This window comes from Oryctolagus cuniculus, chromosome 8, assembly GCF_051225735.1.
Source record: "Oryctolagus cuniculus isolate XC-2025 breed Fujian yellow rabbit chromosome 8, ASM5122573v1, whole genome shotgun sequence".
Lineage (NCBI taxonomy): Eukaryota > Metazoa > Chordata > Mammalia > Lagomorpha > Leporidae > Oryctolagus > Oryctolagus cuniculus.
In genome coordinates, this window is record NC_142874.1 from 48,400,208 (window position 1) to 48,416,819 (window position 16,612).

The 16,612-nt window shown below is 48.6% G+C and overlaps 1 protein-coding gene across 7 annotated transcripts in view; it reads left to right on the plus strand.

The window, feature by feature from the left end:
- The first annotated feature begins 2,383 nt into the window (after positions 1-2,383).
- Positions 2,384-16,612, plus strand: part of ZNF827 (zinc finger protein 827) — a 189,356-nt gene continuing 175,127 nt past the window's right edge. For all 7 annotated transcript variants that reach the window (XM_051820031.3, XM_051820032.3, XM_051820028.3 and 4 more), the window contains exon 1: positions 2,384-3,092. In XM_051820031.3, coding sequence (XP_051675991.1) covers positions 3,050-3,092 — 43 coding nt within the window. In that variant the 5' untranslated portion in view covers positions 2,384-3,049. The remainder of the gene's footprint in view (positions 3,093-16,612) is intronic.

Genomic DNA, 16,612 nt, shown 5'->3' on the forward strand with positions numbered 1-16,612 from the left:
GGGAGTGATTCAAACAGAATATTGCAACCATGGTCCACAATAATCCCTGCTAACAGTTCGTAGCTTTGGGCCTTCAAAAGGCGTACATTCTCAAAATCACTTACTCATTTCATATTAAAACCCATTATAGTAACCTTCAGCAATTTATCTTCCTAATATTTTAGGTTAGTCTTTCATTAAAATTAGTTTGTGTTGCCTGAGCAGAGAGCAATTGAGGATGAGATGCAAATGACCTTGAAGAGTGTTTTATAACACAGAGATACCAACGTGAGATTTAAACAGAGATTGTCCTGTCCTTATTTCCATTTCCATTGTTGTGTACAACTTCAAATAATTTTTGGAAAGAGGTGGAGGTATGAATAAATTCAATTTAAAAATGCTTTTGGCTGTTGATAGAACACCTATATAATTAAAAGTTGACAGCATTTGCCTCCATGCCTTTAAAAGGTCGCAGGAAATCTACTCTGTTTTGAGGAAAGGCCTAAAGTGTGTTTTCAATTACAGCGTAGTAAACATTGCAAGCAGTCACAGCAATTCAGGGAGAGGTGGTGAGGTGTCCATTGCAGAATAGTGATACTCAGCATCCCAGGCAAAGGTTCTGAGGAAGCAGTGGTGGGGTGTCAGGACCTTCTGTGTACCCTGTATTAGGTGGGAAGGATCCTACACACTCAGGGCAGTGGGTTGACTTAGAATGAATGATGTATCATTAGTCTGATGTATCATTCAAATATCAATTTCAAGTGCAGCGCTACTGACAATAGACAGAATCATGGCCAGCTGAATTTGTTCTGAATTGAAAGGTAGTTCTACTTCAAATGATAACACAGAGAAACTTCACGGACTACTTTTGTCTGTTTGTTTGTTTTGTTTTAATCAACATTCCAGGAAGCAGTGTTTTAAGGCTAAGGAAAACCATGTTAAACTTGCCTGCTCTCTGTTTTGGTTTTAGATTGAACTCAAGCAGGTGTTTTAAACTATTGCTTCATTCAGATGGCACACTTGTCGCTGGGAGGCTAGTTCTTCCAGTGGGAGCTGGCAGGGAGGGGTTCATCCTGAGATTTCATTATCAATGAAAGACATCTTTGGGGAGATACAGTGCTCTTTAAGCTTTGCTAATAAAAGTGTGCACTATAAAGCCCTATTGTTATTTTCAAAGGAGTGCTTTGGAACTTAACCCCCATGGCTCTCTGTAACACCACTGTAGTTGTCAGAACTAAGTCAGAACCTCAAAGAGACATCTGTTATTCACGTAAACTTATAGAGTGTCATTTGAATGTTCTCTATCTGCACCATGCCTCCACCTCCTCTGAGGGAAAAGTCTATTTAAAAATTGGTAGGAAAATATTTAACATAATAAGATGATGAGTCAGTTCTTCAAAAGCTAAAAAGGGAAGATGTAGTTAAATAATGCACCTTTTTATTTTTTAGCTACATCTGACTCATGACACATAATGTATTCTGCTAAGTTCAAAGTTTCCCTTGACAAAGAGAGTTTTATGAAACAACTCTTCTTCAGACCATTTTTTACTTCAATTATAGTAGCAGGTTTTGGAGTTTAAATCATTAACAACCTCTGAGTGAACTTTTATCCAAATGACTGCAAGTCACAAAGAGACCCAAGTCCTCTTTCACCAACTACCTTTTGTGCCAGAGTGAGACCCGTCCTTTTCTGTTTTTTTCCCCTCTCTCTCTGCTGCTCTTTGAAGAGCGATGTGTGATTTGTAAAGTAATCAAAGTGTGCTTCAGCTAATGAAAAGTATCTTGGGCTCATAGAATGCACACTGGCATTGGTGCAGGGTAAACTTCGCCTACCTGCTTTGCTGCTGGGGAGAACTGGACATTTCAGAAGTCAGGATTGCTGTGCCTGGTGCAGGAGTATCAGGTAGCACTGGAACCACCCATCAGGGGTGACCTAATCTTATTTTCCCCCTTTGTCAAGGGGCTGTAATTCTCATTTAGGACAGCATTTTTCAGTTTTAACTCCACTGGACAACTCCAAAAACCGAGCCACTCACACCATCCACCTCCTTATCGCCTGCACCATATGCTGTCTTTTTATTTTTTAAAAAATTATTTTTATGGGCACGTTTTGGGAGAGTGTAGCCCCCAGAGTCCAGGTGATGGGGGTGAGGGAGTCCTCCTCTGAGCGACCAAAGCCTTGAAGCCTTTTATACAGAACAAAACGCAGTGGAATAAACAAAAGAAAGTTCAGAGCAAAACCTCTCTCCTCTTCAGAAATCAGAAAAATAATGAGCCGATCGTGGTCGAAAGAGTGGGAAAAACTTTTTTCCCCCTAGATGTGGCGACTAGCGGGATAGACGCGAAGAACTCCATCCCACCCCCGCGCGCGCGCCCCCCAGTCTCTGCAGACCGAGCGGTTGTAAATCTGAGGCTGAGTCCGCCCTGGGAGCCTAGGGCACCTTCCTCTTGGCTGTGTGTGTGTGTATGTGTGTGTGTGTGTGCGCGCGCGTGTGTGTGTCTAGCTCTCGCTCTTTCCCTCAGTCTGTGCTTCTGTGTGTGTGTGAGTGTGTGTGTGACAGAGAGAGAGAGCGCGCGAGAGGAGAGAGAGCGAGAAAGAGAGCGAGCGAGCGAGAGAGCGAGCTGCGAGCTGTGCTGCCGCCGCCGCTGCCCTTTGATCCCGACATTAGTGTTAGGGGCTCGGAGACACAGAGCGCGGCCATAGACACCGCCGCACCGGCACTCATTTATTTATACCTCCCATCACACACGCGAGCACAGGACACACACACACTCACACCTATTAGATCCGTTTCCATTGAAGAATATTACGCTCGCGGACAAGCCAGGTGCACGACCAAAAATTTAAAAAAAAAAAAAAAAAGAAAGGAAAGAAAAGAAGAAAACCCCTCTTCTGGCTCCAGGAAACCAGCTTCAACCCATTGCCCACAGCGGAGAGAAGGGGTTTCCCCCTGCCCGCCCGCCCGCCCCCCAACTACCTCCCTGCTCCTGCCAGTGTCTGCCTCTGCCCCCACGGGGGTTTATTTGATCTCACATTAACCGAGGAGGAGAATGTGAGAAAAGGGGGAAAATGCCCAGGAGGAAGCAGGAGCAGCCCAAGCGCCTTCCCTCACGTAAGTCATCCCTTCTCCACCTCCTCTCGTGCCATTTTCTCGCCCTCCCTCTCCTCTTTCCCCTCCGCAGCCTCCTCCGTTGTTTTCTGCATTAGTTTAGGGTTACAGAGGTGAAACTGACAAAGACACAGCCCGGGTTACTCCTCGTTTAGGTCTATGCTGAGGCAGCCATGTTGGTGATGATCAGCCCCGTGCCCTTTCTATTCTCTCTCTCTTTTTCTTTCTTTCTCTCACCCCCCCTCTTTTTTCCCTTCAGATCGGGCTTTTTTTCCCCGTCCCCTCCCCCTCCCCCTCCTCACTCCGGGTTGCTGGGGGGAGGGGGCGGGAGAAGGGAGGAGGGGAGTAGTGTGGATGCCGGGGGTTTTTTAATGGGGGGGGGGTGGAGGAGGAGGTGGGAGAGGTTGGAATCTTTAAAAAAAAAAAAAATTCCTTGTGGATCCCGGTGCCCGAGGGTGCGGGGGTCGGGGCGCGCGGAGGGCCGGGGGCCGTGACATGGCGTTTGGGGGGTGCCGGGGCGAGGGCGCGCGGCCGCCCGCCGGGCTCGGGATCCAGGGAGAGGTCCGTCTCCGGCTAAAGGTTGCGCCGGGGTTGGTCGGCCCCGGAGCCGCCGGCGGCAGCGGCGGCGGCGGCGGCTGGAGCAGGAGGAGGCGGAGGTGGAGGAGGCGGCGGCGGAGGAGGGGAGTCGGGGGCGGGCGAGGCGGGAGCGGCCGGGGAGGGTGTGGGGGCACCGCACACAAACACACGGGCACACACGCGCCGCCGGGCGGGCTGCTCCCGCGGCGCCGGGGCGAGGGGGCGCGCCGGGGCGCTGAGGTGGAGGGGGGGCGCGGGTGTTGCGGGGCGGCCGGGCGGGGGGCGAGGCCGGGCAGCGGCGGGCGGATGTGGGGTGCGGGAGCTGCGCCGAGGCGGAGGCAGGAGGCAGGGCGGCTCGCGGCGCGCGAGGTCCCTGCAGAGGCGAGGGGAGGGAGGAGCAGGGCTCCTGGCCGCAATAAAATGCGGGGTCAGTGGGAGCAGACGGAGCCGGGCGAGACTTCGGGCTCTCAGAACCCCCTCCCCGGCGAGCCTGAGCAGAGTCCAGGACTAAAGTGCATCACAGCCCTCCCGGGCGGCAGCCACACACACCAACTGGAGACACACACCCGGCGGCACGGCCCGGTCCCCGTCCCCTCCTCCACCCGCGCCCCCGGTCCCTCAGCGCCCGCCCTCCGGCTTTTCTTTGCGAGACTCTTAACTTTTCCCCCACTCCCTCTCCAGCTCCCCCCCCCCCCCCAATCTTTCTCCGCTTTGAGTGTTCCGAGATGCTGCTAAAGCTAAAAGTGCAGGAGAAAGAAGCAACTAAAAATATCCCCCGGGGCCGCCCGGCTCCTTGAATGCAGGGAAGAGGGGGCAGGGGAGAAGGCGTGGGGCGGGGTGACGGGAGGAGGGGACGCGGGAGGCGCCGGAGGGAGGGGTCGGGGGAGACGGAGGGTCAATTTCTCCTCTCGCTCCCCCCCCCCCCCGCGCCGCTCCCCTCTCTGCCGGCGGTTTGGCGCTGCCGGGAGCCGATCCTGCAAAAACCCGGGCTGGGGGGTTGGGGGAGCGGAGCCGGAGCGCCCGCCCGCCCGGGTGTCAGGCCGACGTGGTCGGTCACCTGAAGTTCACGGAGGGTGGGGGAAGGGTTAAGGTTATGGTGTCTCGGGCTCGGGCAGCGCGCGAGCGTGTGCGTTTCCGCTGCAGACAGGCAGCGCGATCGATCTCCCCCTCACGGAATCGCCGCGGCGGGGCCCGGCCCGGGGGACCGCCGGGGCGGCGAGGGGGGCGCGGGGCTGCCGGGGCCGGGCGCCCCCGCGGCTCCGTGTCGCCCCGGGGCCGCGGCCGAAGTGGCGAGCAAGGGCACTTGCAGGCAGTCAGCTAGCTCCGCAAACATTCCTCTTTTTCTTTCCCTTTCCCGGTACGCAGGAGTCGACGCGCAGGGCTGGGGTTGTGCTTTTTTTCCCCTTCCTTTAAAAAAAAAAAAAAAAGCCCCTGTGCAGCCCTTTCTTCGCCTGCCCGCTAGAGGTTCTGAGGATAATATCACATATGTAATCTATATGCACATGAAATCCCTGGCAGGCGGCGGCGTGCGTGGGGAAGTGCCGTGCGGTGAGGGAGCCGGCGGCCGACCGGGGGCCGGGCGACTCGCCGCACTTGGTGGCGGAGTGTGTGCGTGCACATGGCCGGCCCGCCGCGCTCCCGGGCCCCAGCCGGGGGCGTGCGGGGGAGGCCGAGGAGGAGGCGGCGGGAAGCCTTGCGGGGGTGGGGGCGGGGGGTCGGGGGAGGCCTGCCCTGCTCGGACAAAATGGGCTTCAGTGTTCCCTGCGAACTTGCCCTTAGATGGCAACTTTGGGAGCTGGTGAGCTTGTGTGCGAAAACCAGGGCGGTGAGGTTATTTGGTCATTTTTCCCTTCTCTCCCCCTGCCTTAAAAAAAAAAATACTGACGGGGTGAGAGGGAGGGTGGGAGAGGAGAAGGGATTTATCTGTTTGGGCTGTGACGGAGATGGAACGCCTTCCGTCCCGTTGTGTGGAGCGCAGCCGGGCAGCTGCAGCCTGCCCTGCTGGTGACCTTGACCCTGACCTCCTGCGACTACCCTCTGTCTGAGAGGAAATTCAGGCTCCATTTTAGCTCGAGTGCTCGGTGGGCCTCTCCTGCGCCTTGGTGCCTGGTGATTAAGTTATATTTTGAGAGTGGGCTCTCCCACCCTGTTCTCTAATTGAATACTGTTATCCACTCAAAAAAAAAAAAAAAAAATCCCCTCCCTCTTCCAGTCACATAAAGCCACTTTTTACCGAAGTAAGAAGCAATTACCTCTGGAAACACTGTAAATGTCCCTCCAGCCTTAATTTGCGAAGCTTTTCCACTTACCTTTGCATTGAATGGATTTTTGTGGATGTGTGCCGCCTGCTCCAAGCATGGTTTACACATGTTTTGTAAGCAATTTGCATTTGGACTAAGAGCAATTTCTGGGCAAATGGTGTATTTTGCAATTCAGTCACAGTAACCCAGGGCTTGCTAAGTGCCCAGTGAGTCTTGAAAAAACTGGCAAGTGCTGTCGATGTCATAAATATTGACGGGGAGGAGAGGAGTGGCGGGGGGGGGGGGGTGGAGGACAGGAATTAGTGTCTTAATTTGTATTTCATGTCTAATATGCTTAATTGTGGTCCTGAATCCCAGTTCTAATGCTTAGCGGTTTGCTTGTTTGTTTATATATGGAGGATGGATTTGTTTTGTATTAAAATGTAGGAAGTCTAGGGATTAAAGTTGCCTGATAGAAGGCATGCTGGGGTTTTAACAAGTTAGAGAGACAGAGCTAGAAGTTGACCCTAAAAGAAAGGAGTGATGGGTGTAATAGGTTGGAGTGTTGCGCCCTACTGAGTAAATTCTAGAGTGGTTAACAGCTATTATTGGTATTGTTTTTAAGAATCCATAGAACCTGCACAGTGCAAATTAGAATGCAAAAGAAAACGAGTGCAAACTGAATGTATAGAAAATTTGGAATGCTTTTCATTTCCTCTTTGGTCTCTCCTTGCCTCTGGTTCCGCCAGCCGCATGACTAAACAGTTCTAAAGCCTACAGGGTCGCTACTGAGAGACTCTTTTCCGTGTGTTTGAGTTCATCTCTGTATTATTAAGTGTAATACTGGCCAGGCACAGCCTGGATGGACAAAACCCACAGCCCTCCCACCAGACAGCACAGACTCCAGGGAACCTGGAAGTTCCACCCTCGAGTGGATTAGTCCTGGAAATCCAGACTAGCCCTTGGTATTATCTGATACCAAGTCTGGGGTGAGCCTCGGCCCCTGGCACAGAGTGCCAGCAATTCCCCAGGCTAGGCTCCGGCCTGCTAAGGTTTCCTAGCTCCCTCTGTTCGCCGAGACACCCGTGGGAGTGTTCAGAAGCGAATTAGCTTTGGAGATGGGTGAGCCTTTAACCTGACACTACTAACCTAAGCTTTGGGTTTCTGATTTAAAATTCTACACAGTCATTTCCTTCTGGCTTCTGAATGCCTGTGTGTGTATGTGTCTGTGCGAGAGAGAGCTGTGTGGGGGTGGGTGTGTGTGCATGTGTGTGCTTGTGCAGGTTTGCATGTGTTTGGTTTTGTGTTTGTTAGGTGGGCCTCATACATTTATAGAAAAAAAAATTGGCCTGCCCTATAGGGTTGGATTATGATCCCACTGCCTGTAAATCAAGGAAGTTCTGATTAACTTTTGGAGATAACCCTTAGCAAAGGGTGCTGAACTCACAGCAGAGAGTGGGATACATACCTTTGAGGGGTGACTTAAAAATTGTTACTCAAAAGAAAGCCTCTGTTTCTCGTCCTGGAGCAATAATCATTATTTTGGGGGGTTTAACTATGACTGTACTGCTGTTGACTGCTTTATAAAAGTTCTTTCCATAAACAAAGTCCCATATCATATATATATATATATATATAAATCCAGAGATCCTTTAGGCTATACCACATGCTTATGTTAGGTGAGCCCCCAGCTGCCTAACTCAAGTGTTAGCCTGAGAAAGAGGAAGAGAGGGAAACTGATACTTTGACAGTCTGCCGGGCCCAGGCCTGGGTACCTTTGGGGTCTCACACTGAAGGTGCATCTGCAAATCCTTTCATCACTGCTGATCAGCACTTTCAAGATTTCTTCATTAGCTTCATCTTAGCACACATGTGTGAGTTTAGAGCCTATTTTATTTATCCCTGGAAGTTTGTCCAGTGCCTGGACCCAAGGAGGAGCACAAAGGAAAAGTTCATGAAAGTGGTTTTACTGTTGCAGTATTTTCATTGTTTCCCCGGTTGTGGGTCACAGCCACAAGTCAGTGATTGTGTAGCTTCGGTAACAAAACTTTAACAACAACAACAAAAACTCTGTCTTGCTTTCTAGTAAAATTGAGAAGCAAAATGACTGAACAGCAACAGGGTCCCGTATTTTGATCGTTTTCTGAATCTTTGTATGGCTGATAAAAGATGGTGGAAGATGTAGCTCCGTCTCCCTATTCAGTCTTACTAATTTGCCCAGTGACCAGGCAATGCCTCCTGACTAACTGTGGCAGGAAATGCACGGGAAGAAATTGCAGTCTGAAGTAGCAAAATATTTCCCTGATCCTGTCAGCCCGGGCTAATGATTCTGAGCTACAAGAAGCAGTGTAGGTTGATGCCAGGTAATAATGCCTCGCTGTTCTCTGAAAAGAACCTCTACATATTCCTAAGACGGCAAGTAAGCTATCGCCGGGCTTTCCTGTTAAAATCAGGAAGGTGGCTCAAAATCACATTCCTGCTAATGCTTCCAAATAGTTTCTAATAAAAAAAATTGATTTTTAATCTATCTGTGTGCTGCCATCTCACTCTGGGGATGACACAGCTGGTGTGAGATGACACGTCTGTCTACACAAAGTGTTAATAAATCATGTTGGAGAAGTATAAATTGGACAGCTTTTGGCTAGTGTTAGAGCTTGCTGTGCATTTGAGATTTTAGAGACTTTGAGCGGCCTCTATTAGGAAAGTTCCAAGGGAGGCGCAGAAAATCTCTGTCTTGGGAGGCTTGGGAAATGAGGTGGACCAAAGTGTGGACACGCCTAAGGGAGAGTGTGTGGGGGTGGAGTGACCAGGCTGGTTTCTCTTGTGGACAAAAGTTGGTTTAAAATCCAAGACTTCCTGTCAATATCAGCATGTTCTGGTAGGACAGTTCAGAGTAGATATACATGGTGTTGGGGCCGGCATTGTGGCACAGCAGGTAAAGCCACCACCTGTGACACTGGCATCCCATATGGGTGCTGGTTCAAGTCCTGGCTGTTCCACTTCTGATCCAGCTCCTTGTTAATGTGCTTGGGAAAGCAGTGGAGAATGGGCCCCTGCACCCACGGAGACCTGGAGGAAACTCCTGGCTCCTTGGCCCAGCTCCAGCTGTTGTGGCCATTTGGGGAGTGAACCAGCGGATGGAAGACCTCTTTCTCCCCCTCTCTCTAACTCTGCCTTTCAACTAAATAAATAAATATTTACAAAAAGAAAACAGAAAAAAAAAAAAAAAAAGAAATACATGGTGCCTGGCTGGGTTGGTAAACTAGTTGTTTGAATAATCCCAGGAGCTTGGATTCGGATTTTGTCTGGATGAGTTAATGTCACAGAAGAGAAAAACCTCTCAGCCAGTTTCACTCTCTGTGGTCATTTATATGCAAAGTGTTATGTCTGGACTCAAAAATGACAAGGTGTCTTTGTTTGGCCTCTACTAGAAACTATCCTAAGACTGGGTAGTTTATAAATGCTACAAACTTATTACAATTCTGGTGGGTGGGAAGTTCAAGATCAAGGTAGCAGCAGATTCAGCACCTGGTACGGGCTCTTCTCTGTTTTAATGGCAGTGCCTTCTTCCTGGGGCCTCCCTTGGGCCTCGTTTATGAGGACACTAATCCTATTCACCAGGGCACTGCCCTTCGACTTACTCAAAGGCTGCACTTTGTACGGTCACACTGAGGATGAAGTGTGACTTGGTGGGGGAGGGAGGCACATCTACATTAGGGCCGTCGCCCAGGGTATGAGGGAAGTGGTGGTGGAACCCACACGCCTGCCCTGTGTGGAGCTCGCTTGGCTTCTGTGAACACCCTTTGTGGAAGTCCAAGGACACCCTCCCCCAAGTCCAGGTTAATGTATGTCCTCTCGGCCTCCTTGTTTCAGGATGCCCTGCCCACCTCTGCTCTTCATTTATAAGGATCTACTGGAATATTAGAATAGAAGGAGGAAAAACAAACAGAACAAGCTGGAGCTGGGCTCCTCATTCTGAGTGATGGATTAGTAATTTTCTATAATTTAATCAGGTTGATTGCTGAAAAAGATAATGAGAGTGTGACCTACAAAATAGGACTTCTGGGTGCATTAAAGGATTTCTAGCCTAGGTTTTATAAGACTAAGGGCATTTGGTGAAATAAAAGATTTGGGTTCATGTGATTGGAAAGACATTCAAAGGAGGCCTGGTTATGGTAAGACGTGAGTTTCTGTCACCAGATTTCATCGCTGTTTTGGCTTAGTCAAGCTACTCCTAGAGCTATTGTTTTAGAGGGATAGATTGTAAATGATGATGTTGTTTGCTCTTTCTGATGTACTCTTCTCTGTCTCCTGCTCTGTTCGGAGTAGCTCAGTCATTCCTACCATCTAAGGTTAAGTGTACAGAACACTGCATGGTTCATGGTAGCCGAAATGTCTGCTGTCATATCGTATAAGAAAATAATGTGCGAAACACAGACTTTAGAAATAGCTAAGAGTACTTGATGGGCTGAAGTTTCTGGCTGCGTTCTCCCTCCTCTTTGAGAGCAAGTTTTGTATTTCTGTCCTCTATATGTAAATTATATATTTTGATGCTATCGGGGATTAGTGTCTGAGTAGGTGCTGGAGCAGGGGATTCTCAGAAGACTTCACCACTCCCCATGGACTCACCTGGGCTAGAACTGCTGTGGTGACAAGATAGCTTGAGAAATTAAAATCAGACTGTGGCTCGTTACTCATGTGGAACTGCTGGGTGCCTATTGCTCTTCTTATATAAAAGTCAGCTTCACTGTGCATCCACACACAGAGGCTGCACTGTAGCCAATTTTATAAAATATGCAGTGATAGGCGCCCACGGTCTGAGGTCAGAATGTGGCCTTTAGCAACTGTGCTTTTCCCAGAGTGACCTGGGGTCCTGTTCAATGCAGCCGATTCGGTGTGCCTACAAAGGGGATTGTTTCCATTCCCTTCCTACCAACAAACAGCCGCTACGACTCTGCTCCTCCAGAGTTAGGAAGTGACCACGGCTTAGCTACCCTCTGCTTCTGTTTTTAAGAAAATCTAAATTCAGCCAAGTTTGAACTCCCAGCAAGCAATAAATATATGAACCTTCTCGGAGCCCGCAGCCTAGAGACATCGCCGCTAAAATAACTTTTCTCTCTGATAATTTCTGCATGGGCCAGAAAAGTGGTTAGACCACCTCGTTAGATACAAAGTGCCAAGGAGAAAAGACAAGAGGTGGGAGAAAGATGGGGACCTCGGGGTGAATTGTTCTGAGTGCTGTGTAGAAGCCGGCCTTCAAAGGGGCCTGGAGAAGGCCAGGTGAAAATGATCTCCACGGTTGACCAGCCTCACGGCGCTGATTTGAGCTTTTGAAACGAGCCACTGGGTGCTAGGTCTTGTCTGGTGGTACACTGCTGGTGTCTTAGGTTGTCTAGGGGTGTCGTTTAGAAAGCTTTGTTGTTGTTTCGCAGTGAGAGGGCGAAGCTTTGCCTCCTGTCTACAGTAGGCGGACTTCTGCGCAAATGGAGAGCTCAGCCACCTTTGAAGTTCATGGGGTAGCGGTCAAGTGTACAGACTGTGGGCCCAAGCTGTCCACATCCCAGCTCAGCCACTGTCTAGCTGTGTCTTGCTGGTCACATTACCTATCTCCCCTGTCTTCCATTTCTTCATCTTCAGTGGCAGTAGTTCCTACCGCATACAGTTGTTATAAGGATTCATTGAATCCATTTATAAATGTAAATATTATACATATACAGAAATCATGCCTAATTAGTGCATGCTGCATAGAACGAGCTCAATAGAGATCACCTATTATTAAGGCTTTGAAATGCATTTCAGTTTGCTTATGTTGTGATTAGAGGGAAGGCCTTTCTGACCCAGAACTTTTTGGTGTTTTCTTTGTGTGTGTGTGTGTGTGTTAATTTTAATTTTCCATAGATCTCATTAGAGTCATGAGTAATAGTAATAGGATATGGCAAAATTCTTTTACAAGGCTATTATTGTGGAGCTGACTAATACTGGTTTCATAGACCTACAATATAAGGCTTTTTACTATAGGAATGAGTTCCTCTGTTTATATGATTTGACCTGAATTATATCTAAGTTATGTAGTAATCATAGTAATTATGAGTAGATTTTACTATAAAGTGAGGACAGTAAATCTTCCTTCAGAGACTTACAGTGAGCTCAAATGAGAGAATAAGTGTTTAATAAATGTTTATTTATTCATTTATTCAACAGGCAGTCTGCTGATTAAAATAACCTAGGGGAAATTTATATTAGGGTCTCCATATGTTACGTAAGCAATTCCAATTTTGCCTAGAAAGCAGGAAAGGCAGGGTCTGCTGTTTCTAATCATAGAGATCCAATCGAGAGAAGACATTAAATAAATCTGAAGTGAAGGATTGAGAGGGGTGTGTGTGTGAAAGAGAGAGAGAGAGAGAGAGAGGGAGAGGGAGAGGGAGAGGGAGAGAGAGATAGGTAGGCAAAGAGGGGAGAGATCGTGTTAGAGTTCAGAAGCTGGTGCCACACTGATGTGTTTTGCCCCACACAGCATGCTTTGAAGCTTGAGACAACGTTTTGGAAATTTGCAGGTTTTTCATAGAAATCCAATTTTCAGCCTCTTTTGAAAACTTGGCAGAGCCAGCAGCGCTGGGCCCACCTCCCCACATGGCAGCAGTGTGCTGTTGTCGGTGGCGGCTGTCTGCCTTCCCCAGGCACGTGCTCATCAGTCTGCCACCGTTCCTAGCGCTCAGCCACTGTGTCCCCATATGCATATACACCTGTCCACCTCCCTCAGGTGTCTTACCTCCGGGTCTCTGCAGGCATTTGGATTAGAAACTGTTCACCAGTCCCCAACCGTCTTTGATTTTTTAATTCAAAACTGAGTCGAAAGTGGCCCATGTTTTATGGCTCTGTACCAAGAAGCAGTAGAAGGCAGAGATTAAGATCCTGTCTGCACCACATTTTAGCCATGACACGAGCAAGTTGCCGCTGATCTCTGCCTGTTTTTCTCATCTGTAAAACAGAGGAAGCCTGTAGGTCCTGTGGGAATTAAGTGAGCTCAAATGTGTAGACATTTAGATTTGGCATATAGTAGGTGCACAGTAAGCACCAGCCGTAGTAATCCACCTGTGGTGGGATTCATTTCAACTGAGTGCCTCAGTAGGGTTGCTGTGTAATTAATCAAGGCCCACTATTGCTGCCCCTGAGTTTCTGATCACCACCAGCCACCCCTGGGGTCTTCAACCTTGCTTATACGCGAGAATCACCTGGGAGATTTAAAAAGTATAAACACCCCCCAAGATTTCAGTTTAATGGGCTCAGAGCAGAGCCTGGGCATGGACCATGTGAACAGCTCCCCAGGTGATGAACGTCTAGCCAGGGTTGAGGACCCCTGAACTAACCAACCAGCACAACCACTCTGGGGTGATATCATTTCAACCCCAAATAATGACACAGGATGCTGGGCACGGGCAGTGTATTGACAATAATTGGTTGGCCTTTTAAAAGCTGAAAATTAGCTCCTGGACTTCAGTAATTGACTCTTAACTCCTTCAGGTTGGAAACCAGAGACTCTTGGAAGCAGCCTACCCAGACAGGAGAGGGGGTGCAGCCTTTCCCCTCCCACTTCCTGTACCAGGGCGGGGAGCGGGGGTGGGGCGGGCACCGTCTTCACCCTCACCCTTTGCTGTCATCAGGGCTTCTCCCGGGCTTGTGACCTGGGGCAGGCCACTTAACCTCACTGTGCTCAAGATGCCCCTCCATGTTGTGAAACGGACAATTGTGCATGACCCAGTACTTCACTGATGTTATGCTTTATTGTGCACGAAGCACTCTCTCTGATATCATCTGTCTATAGGGCAGGCCGGAAAAGCTGCTCCTCCCACCGATCGGACAGAAGTGGAAACTGAGTCACAGAGGGTGCAAGGGACTAGCAAGTGCAAGTGTCAGCACTGCTGACAGCTGGACCATATGACGCCTCTTGAGGCCCAGGGCAGTGCTGAGAGCGGTGAGGTCTTTATGTACTGGCTCTCCCAATGCTGAAGAGGTGCCTCGGCCACAGCCAGAGCTGCCCGGGGCCCTCCACCCGCAGGAGGGGTCCTTTGGTGCTGATGAGCACACTGCCTCCATGATTCCTGAAAACTTGTGCTGCCAATGGCATTTTTTCCCCCAAAGATTTATGATCCAGCATTTTGACCTTAGACTAGGCACGGGGGCAAAAAACAGAGCCACGTGCAGTGACGCTTTCCGGGGCCTGAAGTGTGTGCTCCACATGCAGAGTGCTGCCCTTGGTAATGGCCTAGAATTAGGCATCGTTTTCTAATCTGCAGTCATCTGGCCCTACTTGTTAACCCAGCCGTCCCCTCTAGAGCATGCAACACAGCTGTATTTGGGAGGAAACAAAGTGGGAGACCCTAGCTCCAGGAAACATTCCTGAAATGTGCTGTATGAGTTCTCCCTCGTAGGGGAGAGAAAACCTCAAGTCATAACTTACGGGTTTTAATGGACCTTAAGAGAGAAATCAAATTAAAGTGAGCTGCTTTCTGACATTGATAGGAAGAGAGAAATTTCATAGTCTAGGGTTTGAGTTGGCTAGACTACTAGATCATAGTTAGAGAGACACACTTGGGCACCATGGCTACTCAGATACTTGTTGACAGGTGAAAAAATATATACAAAAGAAGAGAGAAGAGCACGAGTGGTTTCAATATGACGTGGGTACACTCCATAAGGCAATCGTAAATACTCCCTCATTTAAAAATCCATATCGACTTCTAATGACAAAAGTAGTGCCTGCTTAGTATAAATAATTAAAACAGTGTGTAGATAGTTAAAGTGTGAAAATCCTCTGATCTCAGCTTCTACCCCAGAGATAACCACTATTCATCAACGCGTAATATTTAAAATTCAGTCCTGACTCAAAAATGGATGTGTTTCAGCAGAGTTGGTCAAGGTAATTTAGGTACTGAATTCTGAGCAGGAGCACAACATTGCTCTTGTAAACTAATTAGATCGCATCTATCATATTGAATCCCAGATTGGGTGCTCCGGTTTAAAGGGGGAAATTGATAAACTGTTTACTGGCAGGGAGACAACTAGAATGTTGTGAGCTCTTGAAAGCATCAGGAGGAATTAATTATGAGGCAATTGCAAGCGCTTATTGGATGATGAGGGTGGGCATGGGTAAAGATTGTGCAGAGTAGCTACATTCAAATGGATGAAGTTCTGTCAAGGAAAAAGGGAGTAACCTTCTTCTGAGCTGTCATTCATTTGTCTCAGCTTGTGTGTGATTCCTGACATTTCATTCATGCGTGCATTCATTCATTCTACCAGCACTAACAGTGCAAGTGTGTCAGGGATTAGGGATGTGCAGAGTTGAGCAGAGCATGGTCCCTGCTGTCCAGGAGCTCAGAGCCAAGTGGGTGGAGAAAGAGATGGAAACAAATAATTGAAAATCCACTTGTAAAATATTTCCATTGACTCATGGAGTGCTGTGCAGAAAACAGCGACCTGGGACCAATCGGGTAGAAGTTATAAAGGAGATAAACTTGATTTGATAAGATAAGGACCTGTTGAATAAACAAAACTGTCCAAAAATGAAACAGAAGGTCTTGTGTTGGTGAAGCAGCTGCCTCAACCACCTGCCAGGGATGATTTTTCTAAGGACTTCCAAGTAAAGTAGGGTGAGATAGAGACGAAGAGTCTTGAACTCTAAAACTGAAATAGTAAGAAAAATAATTCTATAAAGCAAATGCTCCTTTGCCCATTTTCTGTTATGAAATAAGAAATCTGTTCCTACCTAGGGGCCACCTCTTTGAATATGCTGAACTGGAATTGGGAGCCTTTGAGACGTTAGGAAAAATGGCGGCACACACACATGGTGCCATGGGAGAGCAGTGAGGAGTTCATGGATGGACAGTTGGCGTTCCCACTTGGTGCCCACTCATCAGGAAAAAGTTTTGAGCCTTTACCTGGTTCACAGAAATTCTGTAGAGTGCAGTCTCTACCGAGAGTTCTTGCAGATGTTAAAGAAAACCAATCGCAGAGTGTAAGCTCAGATCAATATGCTAACGAGTGCAAGGTGATGGACTGTGAATCGGGCATGCACACGTTTGGGGAAACACAGAGTGAGACTGAGGGGTCAAAGACTCTTGACGATGAGTGACATCTAAAGCACCCTTGAGGAAGTGACAGATTCAGGTCGTGAGAAGAGAAACTTTCCCAGCAGAAAAAATGACCTTAACCAAAAAAGGTTGAAATAAACCAGAAACATGCAGGAGGCACTAAGAGAACCAGAGGGACCAGGGTGGTAATGTAATGATAAGTAAGAGACAGGAAAAAGATGGCAGGAGCTGGCCCAGGTGCTCAGAGATTATGATTGCCAAATGTAGCGATTTGGATACAACTCAAAAAATCAACTGTGAAATGGGGTAGTTTCTTTCACTGTAACAAAAATGGGAACGGAGGAGGATGGCCTAAAGGAAGAAATGGCCTTTTCAAGTGGAAAGGCCACTGAAAAGCTGAACTAGGATGGATGGCGGTGGCTCGACCTCCGAAGGTGCCTGTGGGAGAGCCCTGCCCGGTGATGGGCTTCTCTGGGCCAGTGCTGCAGCGGCTCAGCTGGGCCTGCACCTTCCCTCCTGCCCTCCCTCACCTTGTTGGCTCCTGACTAATTAATTAGCAAGGGAAGCTCTAATGCAGGGCCTACCTTCAAAGGTCAAAAAGTATGTGCTCATTACAAAC